The 23,655-nt window shown below is 43.2% G+C and overlaps 1 protein-coding gene across 1 annotated transcript in view; it reads right to left on the bottom strand.

The window, feature by feature from the left end:
- Window positions 1-23,655, bottom strand: part of LOC144128542 (uncharacterized) — a 31,992-nt gene that overhangs the window by 312 nt on the left and 8,025 nt on the right. Inside the window, exons 6-15 of the mRNA XM_077661997.1 lie at window positions 23,572-23,655; window positions 22,719-22,811; window positions 20,019-20,081; window positions 17,211-17,337; window positions 14,967-15,040; window positions 9,937-10,119; window positions 7,279-7,355; window positions 6,338-6,494; window positions 4,048-4,172; window positions 1,357-1,669 (exon numbers count right to left, since the gene is read on the bottom strand). Coding sequence (XP_077518123.1) covers window positions 1,357-1,669; window positions 4,048-4,172; window positions 6,338-6,494; window positions 7,279-7,355; window positions 9,937-10,119; window positions 14,967-15,040; window positions 17,211-17,337; window positions 20,019-20,081; window positions 22,719-22,811; window positions 23,572-23,655 — 1,296 coding nt within the window. The remainder of the gene's footprint in view (window positions 1-1,356; window positions 1,670-4,047; window positions 4,173-6,337; window positions 6,495-7,278; window positions 7,356-9,936; window positions 10,120-14,966; window positions 15,041-17,210; window positions 17,338-20,018; window positions 20,082-22,718; window positions 22,812-23,571) is intronic.

Genomic DNA, 23,655 nt, shown 5'->3' with positions numbered 1-23,655 from the left:
GTCAATAAGAAAAATTACGACATCAGACAGATTTTCTCAGTGCAAAATGCTATACTACTAGGAGGTAATCTAAGCATATGTACAGTATTTACACGAATGTAACGCAAGCACAAATGCAATACGAGAGAAGAGTTTGAGACTCATGACAATAATAAAGAAAATTGTCGGTGGTTTAGCTCTGGTTAAACCTGGAGTGACGCGATTGCTACAGCTGGCCGAGTGGAACTTGGTCACGTGACCAACCACATGACGAACCACGTGATCAGCCACGGCATTGGCAGCTGCTCCGCACCACGTGACAGCACCACGGTGGCACCGTGGCGGTGGCGGCACCGCCACGCCGAAGGCTCGAAATGCTATCATAATGTAGTTATTGCTACAAAAATCTATTTATGCGACCTCAACCTGTTTGAGCCAACCACAACCACAGCCGAGCACTTAGAAAAATCAAACTGCGCACAAAAATATGGAAGCACCACCGTCAAGTGCAGCAAAGCCTCTCAGGAAGCAGCGGCTGCTGAAACGCTTTCCGTAAGGGCCCGCACCGTTTTCGTTACATGTTCACAGTCCCCCTCTCTCTGCCCGTGAGTTACACAGATCCCAAGGTCATCGAAAAGGCTTCGCCTATCAACTGGCGAATCCCATGGTGAGGGTTGCAGTAGGTATATTGAAGAGGCTAAGAAAAAAAAGCTTGCTATATTCGTACTTTGCTTCCAAATACAGGCCAAGGTCAGTTCCTAACCATATGACCTAAGGAAAAAACGCTTTTTATTAATGTCAATATGATATGTAGCAGTATGTCTTTAATGACTGTTGGATAAGTCGTAAGGGTCACTCAGGAGAAATTGAACTTAGCCTATGCAGACAGACTACAGTGTTCTAGTGATAAGGAGGCTACTTTTATTGAACAGGGAGTTCTTATCTAACAAAAGAGCAGCAAATAAAACTTGGGTATCACTGCCACTGGCTGTTATCACAAGCAAACTGCAATGACATCAAGGCCATTTTCTGTGTGCAGACTCCTCTAGGAGAGGCTGCACTGCCATTCACTTCCAAATGGTAATCACAGAGCACCTTCCTGGTCTTCATGTTGTGAGCTTGTATGAAGTGGAGGAAAAAGAAATGCTCTGGTTTTGAATCAGATAGTCTCAGCAGCAATAAATGCGTGTTTTGCTCCTGGACAAACATCAACATATAGCCACAGAGTGTGAAAGAATTGATTTTTTTTTACTACTAAGAAAAAAAAAATTGTATGGACTGTCCTCAATCACCCTCATAGAAATGTGGCCAGAAACAACAACTCAAACTACAAGAACAGAAGAACAGCACATAGATTCCCACATCAATGCCACTCACCAGGATCAGCTCATGGCGCTGAACACGATGCTTGCGGCAGAGTTCAGAAACCTGCTCGTGAAGTTCGGGCTGCCACCACAGTGCCAAGGGCCAGTCACTGCTTTCTGTCTTAAAAAGGTCGCTTTCTCTCGAAAAAAGGCCCACCGCCCTGAGCTCTGCAAATGGCAGGTGCGGACCATAATCGCAGGCCTCCTTCCAAGCACCAGTAAGCAGCTGGCCCAGCCAGGCCACCTGATGATTGCACATGCTGATCCTAGTCTTTAACCACGGCTGTGGAAACGTCTGTCTCAGATTCCCAAGCAGCGTCTGCTGGCTGATGGAGAGAGAGAGAGAGAAAAAAAAAGGGTACAGGCAACGTGCATTCGTTTAATCAGGGACGCAACTATTTTTCCATCGTCTGAAATATACAAAACTGAATAAAACATGACCGGTAAAAAAATATCTTCTATTTTTATGATCATTAAGCGTGCGCAAAGCATGTTCATCACCTTTACCATACAAAAGCAGTAAATAAAATGTAATTGCATTCATTCTCGTATGCTTCAGACACCATTTAAGCCTGGACCTCCTCTAAGTTTAACAGGCAAGTGGGCTAGTTGGCGACTTGTAGCAGAAGTCATATTGCAACCATACAAGCAAACAAGGACACAAACAAGAAACAAAACAAAGCATAGACTTCAACTACCGTAATATACCGAGCAAAAATACCGAGCATCCGCCTGTGCTCGAATAAGTGTCCACCCCCTTAAGATTTTGAACTTTCTTAAAAAAACCGATCGAGTGCCCATGCGATTATGTGCCATGTCTGGCAGAAGTTCAACAACGTAGCAAAGACACATCAAGCGCCCATTCTTTGGTGTCTCCACAACGCTTATCGCAGAGGGGGGGGGGGGTTGAAGTCATTCAGATCATTCAGATGATATGCCCAAGTTTTGATACCTGGTGTTTCATGTCTTGTAATAAACTTTTCAAATTCTTCCTCTGGCATTTTCTCTCCTTACACAGTACTGAGCTCCCCCTCACCGGACCGCCATCTTGAATTTAATGATCGGTCATCACACCAAGCAAGGACACACTGCTCCAGGATTTCCATGCCTGCACCTAACAAGCACCCAACCCAAATATTTCGTGATTATCTTCAAATCTTAGGTGGGCACTTGCTCAGTACTACAAGGTAAGATTTACCACACAGATGCATCAAATACTGCATACATAGCCACACAACCAAGTGCAAACATAAACCAAGCAAATAGTCATGACATGCTATGCAGGTGTGTGTTGCGCATTTTGCCATCGAGATATTGGGACTATTTTTCAGGAATTGGAGGGATGGTCAAGAGAGAGAAGACTAAATGACTCGGCAAACAACTCTGAAAAAAAAAAAGAGCTATGATATCCTAACAGAATTCACATCACAAGCAAGTATGTATATCACACTATTGTAATCACTACTATATGCTTATTTATTGTTTGCACCTGGTGACATTACTATGTACGCATTTTACGCATCTGCAAAGTAAACCTTAGCTGAACCTTAGCTTTATCTTGTGTCCTTTTGGCTGTGCATGCTTGTTTGCTTGCACAGATACAGTATGAATTCTGCTCCAAGCACTGGACATATCAGTCCACTGAACCATTTATATGCTTTATACATTTCAAAGCATCCATCTGCACTATTCTTAGTGCACTTTTGACGTAGCAGCACCTACTGTCGCGACACAAATCTAAAAACACATATGTACCATGTACCCCACATCTGTCCATTCAAAAATGTGTTTCAAAATAAAAACAAAAAACCTGAACAACTGGCACACCTCAGTATACTGGACGCACCAACCTTCAATTCAAAAATCTAAGATATGAAAGAAAGTGAACTTTAAATTTGCTCACAAGGTAACCCAGTAAGATGGTAGCATGGTAAGCCACAGTGTGCATTTTTTTTGTTGCTCTCGTACCCAGCCTCATGGAGATATGGTGAGAATACAGGCTTGAGAATGTGGACTAGATTATGTGTGTTGCGTTAGTGTTCCAACCCAATGGTTTGGTGCCTTTGAAATCAACAAAAAATGCATTTACCATAGTGAAATTAAAAAATGGCAGCTCTTCTACACAATTCCTATCAGTCATATTTTCAATTTCTTTAAAGGGGCCCTGGGACCCATCTTAAGCATAGCAAGTTAACGCGCTCGGCGGGCAGAGACACTACTGTGCCTTTTAAGTAGTCCACATTTGTTGAAACCTCTAGAAAAACGACTATATTTCGGGATGGCCTTGCTCTTAAGATCACTGAACTGATCTCAAGTCACTTCTTGTGGTTGAGAGGCAAGTGTTTCGCGGCAGCTTGACAGTACCGCCTTAGGGATTGAAAATTAGAAGACTGGTACAAAACAGTGCCAGGAAAAAAAAAGTAATAATTGTGTAGTAGGTGCTGTAAATAACACGTTTCCTTTGCCACAATGAACGGAAAGAAGCAGCTTGTCTGCAAAGTTCTTCAAACAAGTTTCTGACATTGTTAGAGCAGTACTGAGAACTAACAAAGTGCACTGCTCTGGGCTGTTCTACAGTGCAAGTACCTTCCGTTGTTCTTGCTTGGTAGTGCAACATGCGGCGATTATTTTTTTTTGTAGTAGAAAGGTGACGGTCTAGGGCTTCTTTCTTTTTTCCTTTCTTGTATTGGTGACACACCCTTACCTTATACATACTTTGCTGATTCCATCCAGGAGCAGTGGGTTCCTCGAGTGAACTGAGTAAGCCACCACAGGCCACGGAAGTGCTGACAGCATTGTGACACTTGTTTTGCTGAACACATTCAGCCTCTGGATTACATAGAAGAGAAGTGCAGATTTATGCCACAGTCAAACGCCAGCTTAAACAAGAAGTTCTCAGCGGCAAACAGCAGCTGGCTCGACCCTGCCCCTGAATACTTTGTTTAAAGGAACACCGAGCACAAACTGGAGTCGGCCTTTAACGATAGATAACCGTGTTCTAGTGATAGAGAGGCAGCTTGGTCTGAAAATGAAGCTTTTATAAGCTGAGAAAGGTAAAAGAAAGTAAAATGCGGGTACTGTCTCTGCCACAGATGTTTTCGGAAGAAAAATGCGATGACATCAAGATAGCATTTTGGGTGCAGATGTCCGAGGCTAGGTTGCACTGCCATTCACTTTCAAGCAGTGATCATGGAGTCCTTCTTGGTCTTAATGTCACAAGTTCGAACTCAGCATCAGGGAAAAAATAATGTTCATTTTTAAATTCGATTTTCTCAGGAATAAATGTGTCTTTTAATGCCGAACAAAGCCATGCAATCGATTTTCACTAAGATAAAAAATATGATGAAGTTAGAGTTGAGACACAAAATTTTATTTGTATTTTCTCCCTTCAGAATGAAGCACAGCACATTATAAAACACAGAAAGCCATGTGGACTGCGTCAATGAGCAGTAAATAACTTACAATTGAATTTTTTCTCCCATGCTGTTTCGGTTTTGGTTTCAACAGCCAAACGACGGCTGTGACGTACAAGACACGATCAGGTCATGTCAGGCCTAAAAAACGCCAGTATGGTCACTGCTTTCTTCTTTTAATTCACATCAATTCTTACGCAAGCCTGCTCAAGAGCTGGAATGAAAAAAAAAAATGAACAATCGGCGGTTAGATCGCGGTTCTTTGCATGCTTCCTGAACCCACCTTGGAAGACGCAGCTGCCATTCAGCTTTCGAAACCGAAACAACACGAGACAAAAATTCAATTATAAATCATTCAGATGCCGAATGTGAATTCTACGTTATGGCTTTTGTATACCAATGTCCAGCGCATCACTCCAAAGAAAAAAATATGCATCCAAGTTTTGGAGTCTATTCTTCAGTGCTAGTTTACGGTCGCTTGGACAGCCACAGTAATAACATAAATCACTAAAGTTCCAATGCATTTCTTGCTTCTTGAGACTTGCAGAATGGCGCCTCTCGGCATTCCTCATTCAAGGAAAGCATGGGAGGTGGTGTGCTTGCACTTCAAGCGTGCTCAGTGCATCCAGCTGATAACAAAACCATGTGGGCTAGTTGGTGTATTTCAGACATATCTTCACCAGCGAAAGCACGAGACACCAGGATTCCAGCGTTGTCCTGTGTTCTTCTCCTGGTGTCTCGTGCTTTCACTGGTGAAGATATGTCTGAAATACATCCAGCTGATATTACATGAATTACAAATTTATGGAGAATGAAAGAGGCTTGAAACATGGCATAAACTGATGCACTCGGAATGTGCAAGTTTGGAAACCTGCTGCTTTTCTGTCAATGGTTTTCCTGATGACCTAAAGCACTATTCCTTTCACTGTTGCTCTGGGCCCAAGACAAGGTGATGTCCATGTCGTCATATATGCTGCAGCTAGCCCAGGCATGCCTAGATTTGCTGACGAGGGCATTGATTGTATCTCAACGGAACAGCAAAAAGAGAAGGAATCGCCTGTTATCCAAATAAAAACGAATAATCACTGAATGGGAGACAATGTTGCAATGTTACAAGTATTAGATTCACTCATGCCCCCACCTCAAGGCAGATGATTAAGCATGATGACAGTGCCAAGAAAGATCTAGGGGACCACAATGCATGCCTAAAAACAATTAAAATATCAAAATGCGGAAATGTAATGCTACAATAGGTAAGAATTGATGATTGCACGAAATCATAACATACCACTCAACACTTTCTGCAAACTAATTGCCACCACAGAGATCAAATGCATGACTAGAGGCTTACAACGCTACTTCATGACAATGAAACCCCTACATTTTCACTGGCTGCATGTCAAACTGCTGTAATACCACAGACAAAACTGCGGAAGCCTTCGCAAGTGTTCACAGCATTTAGACAGAATTCTGAAGAGTTAAAACCGAACACACAGCTAACCACTCAGTATTTTGTCCCTTGTTTTTTCAATTCTTGGCCTTGCACACATATTCTACGGTGCCAACTCAATGCTCGCTCACCATGTGGTGGAAGTCGAAGATGGCATCCATGACTTCAACAACGTGGTTGGGATGCAGTTGCAACAGTGCCACACTAATGCGGCCAACCTGGACGCTCAACTGCTGCACGGCACTCATGGGCTCAGGTGCAGGCTCCCTGCCAAAGAGGGATGGCTCCCTGCAGTGCAGAGGACATCCTGTATTTTAGTACAACATGCTCCTGTTCTCTTTCACCAAGAGCGGCCATGGCTGCTTCCTGACTGATTTGAAGCAGCCGTGCAGATATTTGAGAGTCTGCAACTCTTTTTAAGGAGATGCTATCTGGTGACCAGAGAACCATGGGTCACAGGAAATAACAGAAGAGTATACAAGAAGGGCTCAGAAAAACGGATAAAGTACAGGGCTTACTAAGCACATCAGTTAGAAAGCCAAAAGCCACTGGAACCAAGAAATGCACAAGAGAATTAGCGTTCGTAAAAACTATAAAATTACAGTTTCTTGGGTAATGTAATAAGGAATGAAAAAAAAAAAAAAACTGAAGGACAAGCAGACCACTACCTGGCAAGACAAAACTGACATGTTTTGCAAGCTGCTCGCAGTGTTCCACAGTGCAGTGCAGCCACACGGATGTGGTGGTACTCCGAAACACAGGATTCACAAATGTCTCGGGAGATTATTACAAATTTGCACTATGGCATTGCCTGCACTATGGCATTCAACAATGGCACTGCTTGCCGCGACGCAGGTGAAACGACACTTTCACGCAAAAATATTTGTGCATTACCTGCATGCTATGCACTCCCAGCATGACATCCTTTGTTAAACATGGACACCATAGAATTTGCAAACCATGCATGCTACTTTCTTGGAGCCCTCATATCTGAGCTACTAAATGAAAGCAGCTGCTAATGTATTCAATCTCCCACCCCATGCAGCACTTGGGAGCGCAGAAAAGTACAGACCTTTCTCCCCTCGAACGAGGCACTTCCACCAGCCCCCAAAAGCGACAGAGATTGCAGAGGCACCGGAATATATCTATCTGCAAAAGAAAGTGCAAAATGCACATAAGAGGACTGTAAATTGGCTCAGGAGATATATTGTGGTAGGGACCAAGTGTGCAATCTAGCAGAAAAGCAGCATGAAAGTGGCTTACTCTGAAGAACTCCACTTAATTCAAAGGGGCACACAGAGATGAAAAGATATCTTCTATAGCCACCAAGTGTCTTTCTGCCTTGAACCGAGCCTTAAGTTCCACTATTCCACTGCTCACTATGCAAAATTTGCCTCCGACTCCTTCAGCAACCAAAACCAAATGAAACCGTCACAGAAACAAAGGGTGCTTTATTTCATAGTAGGGGTTTGTGATTTCTGAAATTTTCGAATATGAAGCGAATACGAATGTGAAGATAAATGGCTTCAAATAATGCGCTTAATGTCGAAAATCCATTCAGAATGAAAAACTATTCAAGAAAATTATAACAAAAAAGTACTGTTGCCCTTACATTTTTTTTAATAGTGCATGGTCTTTGCAACTGAAATAAACTAAACTAGACTGACCCAGCACCATATAAAAAAACATGATGTGTGCAGAAATGTATATAACTTGATTCGACACCATAACAATATCTAATCTGTGGTGCGGTCCGAAAGCCACGCAGAGCTGAATGCATATGACCAGCAAATGTGTGGCACTGACAGCCGCCATCGCCACAGGCGAGCGCCGAAACTCGGAAATCAAAACTGTGCGGCCAGGCTATATTTTGGACTAGTGACACGGGCCCTCTGATCGTCGTCAAGCCTGCCATTACACACATTAAGAGGTGCACGAGTTGCAATGCAACATGCAATAGGCGGAATTTTTGCACGATCACTTGCCCTGTCATGACACCTTTACTTGTCCATTCGGGAGCCTCATGCAAAATTCTGCAAGTGGGCTTTGACCGCAACTGACCAAAACGAGAAGGCATAGCTCCCGCTAGTATAATTATAAAGGCAACAGGACGAATGCAATAGGCATGGATGCTAAGTATGTAACACAATAAAGAAGAATAAATAAAAAAAAGCAAGCTTTCTCTTGAATGTTCCAAGCGGGTGGTCGGCCATCTTGCTCTCATAATGTGTCATATGTGGAAATGCCCACTAGCGGAATTTAATGTGAGGTCGCGTCATGCAGCACTCAAATGTGATCGGTCCACAAGAGAAATGACGGAGAAGAAAGCGAATTCGCCTGGCAGTTTAAACTCTATCGTCGGGTCATTTGCCCAGATACTGTGGTTTTGACATGGTCGACTCTATGAAACGGACAGGGTATACAACTGCTGGCGAACATTCAAGAATTTTAGAATCTTCGGAAATTCTTAAATAGGTATCAATTTTCTGAATACGGATATTAAACAAATATATTTGCTTCGTATTCGAAATTTCGAATATTCGCACACCCCTATTTTTTAGCCATATTCACAGGCAACAATACCATGGCATTTTTCCAAATGCAATGTTCGTTGCAACAACTGCTGATTGCTCTCATGACCACCTTTGGGTTTGCTTTTTGCGCCCCAAAGCCAGTTTTCCTGGTACAAGTTGCTTCTGGGCCTTTTGAAGGTCTGCTCTCCCGGTGATATCACAGTTACATGACTATGAATCACTCTAGTGATACGAGAGAACATTCACTGAGAGTACTGATGATCTTGAAGATGTCACGCCTTCAATTTTTTTGGGAAGTGCAAGGGCCTTCAATGCAACGCTGCCCGTATTATTACATTTAATCAAGAAAGTCAGCTCAAAAAGATGAAGGCTCCAGGACACCCTTGCTACTTGTAAATTTTACATGTAGTACTTACTAAGACACTGAGGACAACTGGATTCAAATTATTTTTTTGAGTAAAAATCGATTTTTTTTTTCCTGGGTATGCTGATATTTGTTTGGCAGCAAAAGATGCATTTATTATACCTGAAAACAATGATTTAAAACCTCAGCATTCTTTTTCATCGCTTGAATCAAATTTGTAGGCATCAGTGATGAAAACGGGTTCATGGTCCCCATTTAGAAGTGAATGCAGGTGTGGCCTACACTCTGGGATCTGCACTAAAGATGTCTACTTTGATGTCACTGGAATCTGCTTGTGAAAGCAGCCGTTGTTTCATTTTATGGCCTTTTATAGCATAGAAAAGCTCTGTTTTCAGTGAAAATTCTCCTGGTTCACCTGCCCACCACTCTGTTTCACCTGCCCACCACTCTGTGGGCAGGTGAGCATGAGCAGCTTGCTGAACAGGTCAGGTGACAGCTCAATTAATCGTGAGAGGCTGCTCATGAAGAGCAACCTGGGTCGCAACCCAAGTCCCACAGATGGCAGCACCTGCCATAGAAGGGCAGTGGCACATCACTTGACCACTGCACCAGTGTGCCAAGATTCTAGAAAGACTCCCAGGGATCTATGAATGGGATCTATGAATGACCAATTCCGCATATACGAACATTAACCCATTACTGCTATCCGAACAACTGCCATCTGTGAACACTGGACCTGAACACTGGAACCAAAGTGAAAACCAAACTGCTATCACATCTAATTCGCATTCAGTCTAACTACCCAAATCGACCACAATTTTTTCTCTCTCACCTGCTTCTCCAGTTCCAGGAAGAAAAGCAACCGTAACAATGGCTCAATGATGAACATAAAGAAATGGCTCGGTGATGACAGCGACAAGGAGGAGATGAGTGCCAGGATTGGCTCCCAGTAGTGGTCACCGTCCCAGAAGCCCACCACCTTCATGAGCCACTGCTCCACGACCGGTGGAATTTCCTGGACAAAGCATGAGCATCAAGCTCTGGCAGAGCCAAGCAACAAACACGCCGGACCACTGTGGATGGCCACGATATCATCTTAAGACCTCGCAATGGAGAACTCGCCCAATATATTGCACAGCAAAATCGCAGGTGCAGTGGCCATGGAAGTAGGTTTGGTCCTACAGAAAGTTGTTTCTCAGCTAATTTTAAAACCAGTGCTGTCATCACGGAACTGTGGTTGAAGTCACATTGTTTCATGCACCATGAGCTTTTAAAGAGAGAGGAGTCAGTGTGAGCATCTTTTACAGTGCTGGTATCAGAAGTAAGCAGATTCGAACACATTTCAAAGTGCGGTATAAAGCACCTTTAAGTACTTCTTATCAGCAGCAACAGTGCTGCAAACACACACATACAGACATATCAGACATGACGAGGGGTCTAATTTTCCCATGTGGCTTGGAAATGTCACAGTTTCCTCTACAGTGGACATTGTCCAGCAGGCAGCAAGTTCAAAATGTAACAAAAGATAAATCAACTAAGCTTTTGTATCCAAATTACGATTAAAATTCTGGAAAAAACTGGCGACAATTTGCACTCAGGGTCTCAGGAGCATACCCTGTATCAAGTGCAAATATTGAAGTGACTCCACAACCAAGCTTGAAATAAGATGCAAAGGGTTCATAAAATGTGTCCTCTTTTGGGCAACTAATGCTTTTACCAATGACTGCAGTTGGCATTATTCATTTTGCAGCACGAAATGGGCCACACTTAATGCAAACCAAGTGACAAGTCACACATTGATGTTCCTTCACATACTTGAGCAGTTATGCATAAAGTGTTTCATTTTATCTAATTGGACAGTGCTTTACAGGGCCAGGGGCCCTATAGGTGCTTTGGTCACGTGTCCCTCATTTGGAGTGGCACGCAAAACATTGGTAAACGTGGATCACCGCTTACAATTCATGTGAGCATAGTAAATAGTTTAGAATTTAATTCTCGCATCATGTTGCTTTGGTGTTGGTTTTAGTGGCCAAACTGTGGCTATGATTTCCTGCATCAGCTGAGAGAATGCTGGGGTCATGTGAGGCATACAAAAATAGTTATGTAATAGCTGCTTGTTCATTTGTTGTGCTACCTGCTCTTGAGGCAAACTGGAGCAAGAGCTGCAGAAAATTAAAACAATGAAAGAGCAATTATACTGCAGTGCTTGCATGTGTAATGTAACCTTAAAGTTATGTCAAGTCATCTGTGACGTCACAGCCAACTTTTAGCTGCTGCAGGCACAATCGGAATAACATGACAGAAGAAATGAATTAAAAGCTATTTACCAGGCTTTGGTGAACTTTGTGTGATTATTCATGCTTACTGATGTGCTCACACACAGCCATAAAGTGCTGATACACTGCAGCTGTACCTGCAGATTCTAGACAGCGTGATTGGCATGCATGTGTACAAAAGAAAGATCAATAAAACAAGCAGACAGGATAAAGGGCATGAAAATGAAAAACACAGCCTGCTACCTTGTTCCTAGTTCACAATTATCATGCAGCCAACATGGTTAAGGGGACGGAAAACTAAGCTACCACCAACTTCAATGCAGCCTCCAGAGACGCAACAGTATGCGCTACTGAGCCACCAACTTCCATGTACTTTCCTGAGAGGCAACAGCATGCGCTACTGAGGCAGCGGATGCCTGGATGATTGGTTACAGTTCCCCTCACAAGTACGGCCAATGTTCCTGATTGGGATGAAATGTTCCTTATGCGTATTTCTCGGAGCACATGATTACACCGGCTTCACTGAAGCAACCCACACCAGTGGTTACTGCTCTTGGGTACACTTTCAGCCTTTACCTACATTTGCTGTGAACATGAACATTGTGAAGTCATACAGTAAACGACCAAACCTTAAGTGCAGGTTGCGATTGCCACGGAGTATGCAGGAGGTCTAAAACATGCCACATAAAATAGTGCGGCCTAGAATCTGCAACACAGAATGTCAGTCTGCGAGCCTTGTGATTACGAATCATTGCTAAACAAATGATTGCTTCACTTTGGTAGGTCATGCAGTGCTAATACACCCTTTCAGGCAGCATCCTATTAAAACAAAAAAGGCCTGCACCTTCACTGCACTGGGAAACAAAATGTGGGTACAAAAGAGGTCTGCACACAAGGAATTGTGGGAACATTTACACTTCTTCCACGAGTACATGGCCGAGTGCTAGAATTAAGCAGTGAAGAAACACGCCACTCTGTCTTGTTGCCAATAGAAGGCATCAGCATGAAATACTGTGTCCTGGGTTAATTTGGCACTTTCTGGTACAACAGGGACAAATTCAGTTGCGTTATATGTAGGGGTTGAACTTTATGGTTTTTATTTCTTGAAAATTCGGTGGACTTTTTTCAGTTTTTATTTCGTTTTTTTTTTCCGGAAAATATTAGATTCGGTGAATGAGATGCTGACTTTTTTTGGTGACAATGTAGCAATTATGAGTGGTCAAAAGTCATTTAAACTCTATCTCGGTATTCTAGTGTTCTAGATGGACACTTTGTAACTATTTGGTGACAGATGTGTTTAGGTTGTGAACGGATTTTTAGAATGTACGAACACGTGAGCATGGTTCTTCTGTATGTAAGTGATGGCTCGTTAGTTTCTACACAAAGACTGTTTATGGGCGACGTCCTGTATGCACCAGTGGCAAGACGCAAGCCTAAATTATGTACTGGATGCAGTCGTCTAAGATGGTCTCGCTGACCCATACACTATAAATTTCATAATCCAGTATATTTGTAAGAAACATATCCTATTGGCCCCCCAATGTTTTTGTGACAGCACTTTGAGTATGTTAATTAATAACGTCCTAAAATTTGAAGCGTTTGTCAGGAATCTGATTTGAGTACAAGAAGTTGGAGCCTCATGGTGGGGAGGGGGGGGGGGGAAGCAACCCCCCCCCCCTCCCCATTCTTTTGGAGTCCCTGGGCTAGTATGTCTTTTATGCCATTTAGGTTATGAGAAGTCCCCTGCTGTTCCAGTGCATGAAAGCCATCTTGTATTACGCGGGTGGTGAAAGAACTAAGTTCTGTTATAGGCCGCCCTGATTTGGGGCTTCTCTCTTTTGTGCTGATCCAAGCAGCCGCTGTCCATGGCATTCTCAGATACACTGGCCGCCCGTGCAGTACACACAGCTGTTTCCGTGCCTCTCTGTGAGGGGAGGGGCCTTGGGGCCCACTGACCTGGAGGTCCGCGCATCCTGTTTTGTGGGTGGTGGCACAGCACTAGCTGCTGCCACGTGGGGCATAGGTGGCCCTGCTCGAGGCTCACTGTGTGTGGCCTGAGCAGGAGCCAGAAGCCGTTGTGGTGCCGTGCCCTGCTGCACCAAAACAGAGAAGCTAGGTTTGTGCATCAAAGAAGCTTGCTTCCGTGCTTTCCTGAAGGATATGTTTTGTTTTACTTTGATTGTGATAATTTATTTCTCTCGTTTCCATTCAGGGCATGCACGCGAGTATGCCGGATGGCTACCGTCACTATTTACGCGCAGGTGTGGTTCAACTGTACAGTTATCAGAATCGTGTTCATGTAAGCACATTTCGTGCATGTCAGTTGGCCCCGGCAGCTCAGAGCTGTGGCCACACTGCTGGCACATAAAGCAGTGTTGTGGGTTTGATATGTACTGCCTGAGTTGCAGTTTCATGTAGGTGATTTCTATGTATTCTGGGTGTATGCTTGATGCAAACGTCAGGACGATGTGTTCCGTGGCTATTTCTTTGTAGCCTCTCCTCATTTTTATTCTGTACATGTTGGCCACATTTTGTTCTTTTAGACCTTCAAGAAGTTCTGTTACATGCCTCAGGTTGTTGTCTGAGATAACTCCTCGCACTGTGCTCAAGGATCGGTGTGGTCTGACTGTCACAGGTGTGTCTCCAAAAGATGTTATTTCTGCTAACTTTTTATGCTGGTGCTTATAAAAAAGTTCTAGCAAGACGTCGCCGTTTGCTAATTTCTTTGTCTTATAGCCCTGGCCTATGCTATCTGTGAGAGTTCTGGTGACAAGAAATGGTTAAATGAGTCTCGCAGTTTTTTCTGCATGTTGAGAGTGCACTACGTGGAATCGTGGGAAGCTGGCTGAACTTTTTGAGAAGAATTTTGCTCTCTCGGTGCGCCCTCTCTTGTGAGGCAGATTGGTGCTAAAAAAATGAGGAGCCATAAAAAATGTTTGGTGTTCGGCAACGGTGCTAGCCACCCACCACAAAGCCCAACATGGGGATGAGACAGGAGCTTTTAAAAAGATCTGCCCACGCCAGCTGTACCACCACTATAACCTAATATGGCGTAACACAGGGTTGTCAGCCATACAAGGTTAACCCTCGCCGCCAGGAAAAAAGGAAAAACCAGGAAGAGAGTAGGAGATAGGACAGTTGCGAGAAAGAAGATAGGAAAGTGAAAGATGTAGCAGAGGACAGGAAGAGGCGACTGCCGATTTCCCCTGGTGGGGTCAGGCCGGAGGTGCCGTCCACAGGAAGCTGGGGCCAAAGTGGTGTGCTGCCTCCGCCGAGGGGCCTTAAAGGTACAAACGCTCGGCATTGGCTCAACCACCAGAATCCCCTTTTCCCCGGACAAGGCAATGCCACGCATGGCTAAACGTGGGTGCTCGGGTCTGTGGCGGTGTACTGCTCACCATCATCCCCCAGCGGGGATGTCTCTGCAGATGCTTGGGAACCCGTGGTGTCGCAACTCACCAACACCTGCATTTTGCAGATGCCCCTGCGGGGCCTAAGGCATTGCTCCACACAGCATAAGGCACTTGCAAAACCACTAATGTGGGCCCAAAATCACCTCCGAAAATACGAAGACGACAACTCTCACCTGCCATGTGTTGACTGCGCTGACTAACATCCTGAAGAACTCGCTGCCGCTGGCCGTCTCCGAGTTCCAGAATACTGGATGATAGCAATATGGGCAAGTGAGCAGTAGGCACACTGTCACAAACGTTCAGTTTAGTGAGCAAATGTATGACAGTGACATGAATGAAAAAAAATTACATTCCAGAAACACTGCCAAAGCCAGTCCACTGTGAAATGAGACAAGCTGTAAAGAATAATCTTACCATAAAATGTAAAGTTTAATGCAATACATCAAAAAGAAAACAATTAAACACTCTGTAACAATATGAACTCCTTAAAGTGTTTCAAGTCTTATCAAATTTTATTAATAAAATCAAGGTTTTCAGATAAAATCTGAACAAAACTTGCAAAGATAAGCTTGTACCAAAAAGAAAAAAATTTAAGGAAACCTTGGAATGCACTGATTGTCTGCCTATCCAATTGCAAATACTTCTCAAACCATCTAAGTTGTAGCACATACACTTTTTCCACTACAAAACGATCACTTTAGGCCCTACGTAGTTAGGCACGCCATTGAATAAAACAGTCGAGCAAACCATTGCAGAGTAGGTGGTATCAAATCCTGCTTAAGCCATGTGAAGACCCTAGAAACGAGACATAACATCGGTGACATCAATGCTGTTTTAAAAATGGCTGCCGACTAGCACAAATAAACTAACAAAGGTGCAGCTACCGATGTTCTGGGCTGGTTGTTCAAGTCTTCTTCGCCCTCTGAATTAAATTTGGATGACGAGGCAGCATCGTCAGAGTCGCTGCTACCTAGATCGTTAACAAAATCAACCGCGGACGCAACAGAATTGCAAGGTTTTCCGCTTTTCAGGGCATGTGCCACATTGGTGGACGCAGCCATTCTCAACTTCTATGCTCCATTGTTTCCACAAGAAGTTAAAACTTCAGCGCAACGTCAAAAAAAAGCAAACTCAAGAGAAAAATAAACTGTAGTTTCCTAGCTTCGACAGATGGAGCGTCATGTTCAAGAACGACAGAGTAGCATTTGAAGTTGGCATTCGCAAAACATCGTTAGCCCATGGGTGCAGTAGGGAAAATGTTAAAAATTCATTAAGCCCTCAAAACCATGCCTGCAAATTTTTTACAGTAGATGTTAAAAAGCTTAAAAAACAATAGCGTTACGGTTATAGCACAACCTAAGTGATACCTGCAGCTTGCCTTAATGAAATAAAACTGTAAGGTTGCTAGTTATATTTGATTTCAGCCTTCACACAAATTAGGTAACAGTCAATCACTATGATGCATTTAACATCAGTTTGCACGCAGCGAATCTGGAATGCCCAGTTGGAATAGCAACCATCATAATCATAACCAGTTCCTCAATCACTCAATCGTTTCCCTCAAAGTTGTCAACCACAGCCTCCTGGTGGCCAAAATAAAAGTGAGCCAGCTTTGCACTACTCTCAGAGAGACGCGTGCCTAATTTATAGTGTTCCATGCATGATGCAACCAATGTGGCCCATTCATCAAGATGTGTGATGCATGTGGCTTCTGCATCCTACTCTCATGCCTGAAGCTCCACATCAACAGATGGCACCACAAACTCACACTGCACACTCAACGCTGCTTGGTCTGCTTGCTAGGCTGCTGTCAGAATTGGAACCTTCAGTGCAGATTGCTTACGCTGATACTACTGCTAGCCCACATGAAGCATAGGTTGCATAAGGCTTGTTAATCTGTGTTAAACAATCTTCAGAAAAATCCACTGACGTAAATGCCTCTTTCTGGTAAACTAAGAAGTGTCCACTTGATACTAGTATACATCCTTTTGCCCTCTCAGCACTAAGCCAACAGTAGACCTGTTTTGATGAAGGCGATTGCTGCATGTAATCCAGGCTGTGATGCCAGCAAGAACAGACCAAAGATTTGAATTTGCTTTAAGTTTTTCAATGCTACCATAAGTTTGTCCACTTATTGGCAGCAGCATCTTGCTTATACTGACATGAACACCCGAGTTACTGTTCTCATGATTTGAAATAAAGTAAGTCCAATCTAGTTATGACAACTATGTATATATGAAATGCTTTCAGAAGAACAGCGGGCGATAAAAAAGTAGGTAGTTTCATTAACAAATCCTTTCCAAAAATGTTAAGCCAGCTTCAAAGACATTCTGCATGCCACAGTAACGGCAGAACCGCCAGTTGTTAATGCAGCAAATGAAAACATAGTTCGTGCATTTTTGTGACAGCTCACTTACTGTCCGTGAGAACCGCAAACAACCTGCAGTCGAAGTAGGCTTGCAGGTGGTGACCACTGGAGTTGTTGGCAAGGACTCTTTGTATTTCCGGATTCAGGAGGAATGCCTTCAGGTTGAGTGCACCCGCCTTGAAAAACCAGGACACAAAACGTTCATTACAACAGCACATCAAGGAGTCCCTGGACAACCTAAAAAAGCGTCCGCAAAGGACATTAAAGGGACTACAAGCTCAGCTCCTGATGATTTCATTATTCCAATGTATTTAGGAGAAAATCCCCAAGGTGGAATAGGTTTCAGTGAGGGAATAACTATCACTCATTAGCATCGACTTGAGGCTGCAAACTCCATGTTGCCGTATGGCTGCACTCAGATGGATGCCAATGAGTAATCGTTCCCAAATAGAGTTTTCATTACTTCAGCGCAGGCAAATTACTGGTCTTGCCATCATCTCGGCAGCATGAAAAGGTGTCTTTTCCAGAATCTCTTGACAACAAAAACGCGAAGAGGAATGGATGAGAACAGTAAATGGGAAAGAACTACGGTGGCACCCAAGAAGTTGGCATAATAGCCAAAAACATAGGTTCACGTTATCATCTTGTCCGAGCTAGGTTACTCTCAATCACTGAGGATCTTGACCGAAGCATACCTGTGAGAAACAGCACCGCACGTTTATTATCCCTTCTTTCAGTCATTGCTTCACTCATTATAATACAGCCTAAGGTGGCAAGACTGCTTTGCATTTCAGCATCGTCTGTTGTAGAGAATGTGAGATATCTTTGCAGGCTCACACTGCCAGACTAAGATTCTGTTTTATGGTTTTGTGGGGTTTAACGTCCCAAAGCAACTCAGGCTATGAGGGATGTCGCATTGGAGGGCTCTGGAAATTTCAACCACCTGGGGTTTTTTAACTTGCACTGACATCGCACAGTACACGAGCCTCTGGCATTTCGCCTCCAGCCAAACTAAGAGGCTACGTGGCTCTCTGAAAGGCGGCAGACAGAGACATTTAGAGATAACATAGGCCCCTACTTTCTGCAGTGGAAAATTTTACATCCCACCAACTGAAAATAAAGGAGCCATGAAATTCCTCAGTAGACATCTAATTATGCTTCAGAATGCACCTCGCGCTATATTTGGAACCAAGGTATGATTATAGGTATTGTTTTTTTCCCCTTATTCTTTTCTAAGGTTGCTTCACCCCCAGGCTTGGGACCCGTTAGAAGAAGCCATCTTTTTAAATTACCTTGGGGCAAAGCGTGCGGCGTGCAAGTGCAAAGGAAAAGGTGGTTGTGGATTTAGAAATTCCATATTTTAGCGTGCTGTCTGAGTTTTATTAGGGGGTGGGTGCCTTCGGCTACAGTCGGCCTGAACAGTTTGAAATTGTGTTATGATCGTAATAATTTTTCTTTTAAAATTTTCAGAGTTGTCAAACTCACCTCTTGCGTTATTTGCGCAAATAGGGTAAAATAGTCATTGTTTTGGCCTGGCTTGGCTTGGTTTATGGGGTTTAATGTCCCAAAGTGACTCAGGGTTTGAGGAACGCTGTAGTGAAGGGGTCTGAATAATTTGGACCCCTTGGGGTTTTCTAACATTACTGACATCGCACAGTGCACGGGCCTCAAGCATTTCGCCTGCACCGAAATGCGACCCCCACAGTCAGTATCGAACCCACGAATTTCGGATCAGCAGCCGAGCACCGTAACCACTGAGCCACCGCAGCAGCTAGTCATTTTTCCGTCACACTGTCACCCCTACTGATGTGAGTGACAACATTAGCATCACAACAGAGAATGTGGCTACTAACACACAACTCCAGGAAAAATGCTCCAAAGGAGCCATAACTACCGTTGTATAACTAGGAGCCAGTTTTCGTATTCACACACTGTTACACACTGATTTTTGCTTTTTCAGCATCACATTTTTGTAACTCCTAACCTTCACAGATGTTTTAGCCATTGAAGGTATCCAAAATATATGAATGAATAAATGAAGCAAACACATGGAATGGTATGTGTTACAAAAGCTATCAGGTTGCTTCTCTGGGCAGGGAAGTGACGGGAGGAAAGGACGAGCATACATATTAAACAAAGATATAGTGGACTGCTGGTAGAAAATGTTAGTGGGTGCTATGGCAACACACTTTTTTGCCATTTTCAGCATTTTTTTTGTGTGTTCAGTGCTGCAAAGGATAATTCAATCCTCAGTTGCAAATTTGGAGATCAGGTTTCAGCATTTAGCTTTGAACCTCACTACTTTATGGAAACAACAGTATACACTACTTGTGTATACACCCATCTCATTTTCTCTCCAAATATAGTCCCATTCGTTGCGAAATCTGTACACCTGATATCTACAAAAAGTTTTCTATCGAGGTCGTCTCACATTGAAATTTAGAGTCTCTCTAGATAAGAAAACGGCATGGCTGCTTTCTGCTCCTTTTCCTAAGATATACTAAAATTGTCATAACAAGGCTCTTGAAGCCAAGTGAAGAGCATCATCCCCAATGCTCACTAGCAAAGTGCTCGGCAATGGAAGAGACACAAAATCAGGTCAGCAAGACCAGACACAAGGCCCGAGGCATTTCTGCTGTGATGTTTCAGACTAAAGAAGCAAATTTACAACAGGATGCTGAATCACAGTTCTACTCTGCTGTCAGATGAAATTTTCTGCTTCTATATTTACTGTGCTTACTGATCATCCCACTCAAGCACTTGTCACTGGTTCACTATCAGCATACATTCCAATGCTGTGCACATGCCCAGTGTTATAAATCCCACATCCAGAAAATGTGACCCATGATCAACGCACCTGTATGGCTTCTGCAACCTGCTCACCGCCAGTACTTGAGTCAACACCCCACAGTCCCAAGTTCTACAGAGAAAAAAAATGAAATCTCTTATACACCCATATACTTTTGCATTTTAAACCACAGCAGGCATAACCCTAAACAACTTCAGACTGTTATGAATATTGCAGCAAATCAGCTGTGTGGATAAAAACTTCTAACTGCCAGAATTATGTCAAAGTTCACAACAAAAAGAACTGCAGGATAGCAAAACATTCCAACTGCGTGCATTCATTGCAGCCATCTTGATATGGTGTAGTGGGAATTTAATCCTGCCCCTCCATCAAAACCTTCAGCTTGACATTCAACACGATCTAGCAAGCCATGCGCGAGTGTTCATCAGGTCAGTCAACAATCCCAAGAACAGGGATCTTCATAACGGTATTTACTGCATCTGCATTGTTTGCGCTCGTGTGTCATACCCCATGGCAATGACATCATAAGCCCTCAGAGGCTGTGCTACCAATTTTAAACATTAAAAATTGCCACAGCCACACCCCTAGGGCAGAAAAAAACCAGGAGACGTGCAAGCAAAATCAACAAAATACCAGACAATATCACACCACAGTGTACATACAGCACATTCAGCTAAATTTCTTCAGTTCAGAAAAGTGAAATCTCAAAAGGATCAGTGTTTTACCACAGCTCTCAATAAGCTATAAGAAAGGACCACAGTAACTTCCACAGCACCTTACCTTACCCACTATATCTGCTGCAGTACAATATTACAACCTAAAGGAGAAAGACCCTTTTGGGGAGACGTGGGTCTTATAAATGAAAAGTTTTATTATTAGAGATATCATAATCAAATTAGGCGTGTATATGTATTTCTTCCTCCTGTTTTCAAAACTAGAATTAGTTTTGATACATCTCAACTAGTCCTCATATAATGAAAAATTAACCAAACCTTAATTATGTAATTTCTTACGGGTCGTTGAAGTGGCCCTGAAAGGGGCTCTAAAAAAGTAGCGGTATCCCTGGGATGTTAAAGCACGCCGCATCATGAATATTGTCCAGCAATAATTTTTTATTGCGCTTTGTAGAAGAGTTACCTGCAGTCAAAATTTGAATTTTAGCATCTTCGCGCCTTTCCTTCTTCTCTCATCACTGTTTGCACGCTAGAAGGCTGGCGCTCCTCCATCGGCCCCACCTCCACAAGTGGAGCTTCCCGACCCGCCGGAGCTAAGCGGCTCATTGGCTGCGGCTGGTAGCTGCTTGGCGTCTGAAAGAATCTAACCAATAGCCACCTCTGAACTGGTATACGCAGGTGCGAGCGACAGAGGAGGGTGCGAGTATGAAAAGTCGCAGGGGAGGGCTCGCCAACTTTCGCGCGTGATTGTGGGTCCTCTGCTGCGAGCAGAAGTGTATTATGTGGCTCAGGTGTTCATGAAAACACAATGCAATGATTAAGCGAGTTGATGTGCTCTCCTCGGAAGGTGCTTCGGAGCTCCAGTAAGACCCGTAAGACTGTCAGTATTTTTGGTTCAGATTGAAATGGAGTTGTAGCCAAAGACCTGCAATGCAGAGCTATGCTATTTATATTGTTATTGAGATACACCATCATATAAAAATGTTAAACTCCGTAATTGCCAAATGTAATTAGGTGACATCACTTTTCAGAAAATTTCATATGTTCAACTCAGCCATAAGAAGATAGTATAGTTACATATATCAGTTTTTTCTGAATTCAACGGTATAAAATTAATTCAAATTGCACCACAGAAACATGATGAAAACTTCCGTAAGGCAAGTCACGTTGGCAAAAATTGCTAAGCTGAGAAAATGGCATATGAAGTGCCCACGCCACCCATTCAGAGGTTGCTGTAAAGGCCTCAGAAAACAGCAAAATGCGGGCGTTCGAAGAGGATTTCAAAACAATGAGTAATAACCAGTATGTAGGGCAGGGCACCAGCTTTCCGAAAACACCAAGATGGAGGCCATTGGAGACACAGTTGCAGGAAGCGACGGGTGCAAAGTGCTGCAGCATTTTACTCTCAGCTCACCAATTCAGCGCTTCAGAGGCGTCAAATATATCGAATTTTTAGTAGTTGGAGGTTTAATGAGACAATGAAACTTTTTAAGTAGGTTCTTCACAGTATTCAGTAGAATGGTGAGCTGGGCGAGTCGGTACATGATTGCAGAAAGAAAACCATCGTAAATGACAGAGACACAGAACAGGAACACAAGTGTTCCTGTTCTGTGTCTCCGTTTTTTGAGCTGGTTTTCTTTCTACTCCACAGTATAATGAATTCGAATATGCTATTTCTCAAAAATCTAAATTTTTGCATTTTTTTACCACTTCAAGACCCGTGTCTCCCCTTAATAGAGGGTCTCTCACAATGCCTCTATTTTTTTAAATAAAGTCTCCTTTTTCACTCTGACACATGTTTTCATATGTCCTTAATTTTAATTATGATGACTGCTAGGCTATATATACGTAGGTGATTCTGTCCACTGTAGCCAGAAATTCCTTCGGTTACACCCAAATATCTGGCGCTTTGAAAAGAGCGAGACAATTTTGGTTCTTGCAATTCTCTGAAACTGTAAAAATTCCTTTTGACAAGTCTTACTCCTCGAATATCTTGAAGAAGGAAAAATTTCCCGAATGATACATCACTGATATATATGCGCCTATGTGTATAATGAGTGAGACTAGCCACCACCTCTGGACGATGCTCGTACACGATGTTGCCAAAGAGATCCTGTTGCAGCAGGTTCATGTGTGCCTGCCAAGCCAAGCCGAGAACTTCCAGCCTCTGTGAATGGAGTGGTGCAAAACAGCTCACATTCCGACAACAACAGCAGCACTTCACACATCTGAGCACAGTAACCTCTGATGAAATGAAGTTGGTTGATTGACGATTCACTTAAAACGACAATGCAGAAATAGTACTGTTAAAACAAAGTTCAAAGGTTTCTTGGTACTGACAGCATACATAAGATGGACGAGGAGGAGAAGAACTTTAATGGAACAGGAAAGGTCTGCCTGGTTGTCGGCCTGGCATGCTACTCGAGATACATAAGATAGATGTATGGACATTACCATTTCACATCAACCAGATGAGTGTAAATCACTCTCACAAGCACAAATTTTCACATGTTCAGTTACTCAGTGATGCTTCCAAAGCCTGCATATACCCTGCATATAGCCTGCATACATATTTTAAATATTCCCTTTAATGCTGCACTTGGTCCATGTTATTTCTCTTTGCAGGAAACACTCCCACTCCCCCCGATTTCTATCAAGGCATTCTCACTTTTTTGCACTCGCAGCAATGTTTTTGGAGCTTTGTATTCTGCCCTGTATGTTTTGTGAGGCACACAGTTTGAGTCTTGCATGCACTGCATTGCTTGCTCTCAATGTGGTACTTCTCTTCCATAACTTATTTTCTTCATGAATTCATGTGCCTGCTCCAGGACAAAAAAAAATTATGCTAGAAGTAGCTGAACAACAATAAATAAACTAAGTAAAAAAAACACATTATTAGACACACACAAGCATGCACGTGCACACACCTCTTCTTCGGCAACGTTACACGCTGCAGAACCAGATCGGCACCTCTCGAACACACTGGCCAAGTAGGCAAGCTCATCTGAAGG

Source organism: Amblyomma americanum, chromosome 4 (genome assembly GCF_052857255.1).
Source record: "Amblyomma americanum isolate KBUSLIRL-KWMA chromosome 4, ASM5285725v1, whole genome shotgun sequence".
Classification (NCBI taxonomy): domain Eukaryota; kingdom Metazoa; phylum Arthropoda; class Arachnida; order Ixodida; family Ixodidae; genus Amblyomma; species Amblyomma americanum.
The sequence above is the reverse complement of the archived record's forward strand: the minus strand, read 5'-3'. Positions and strand labels throughout refer to the sequence as shown.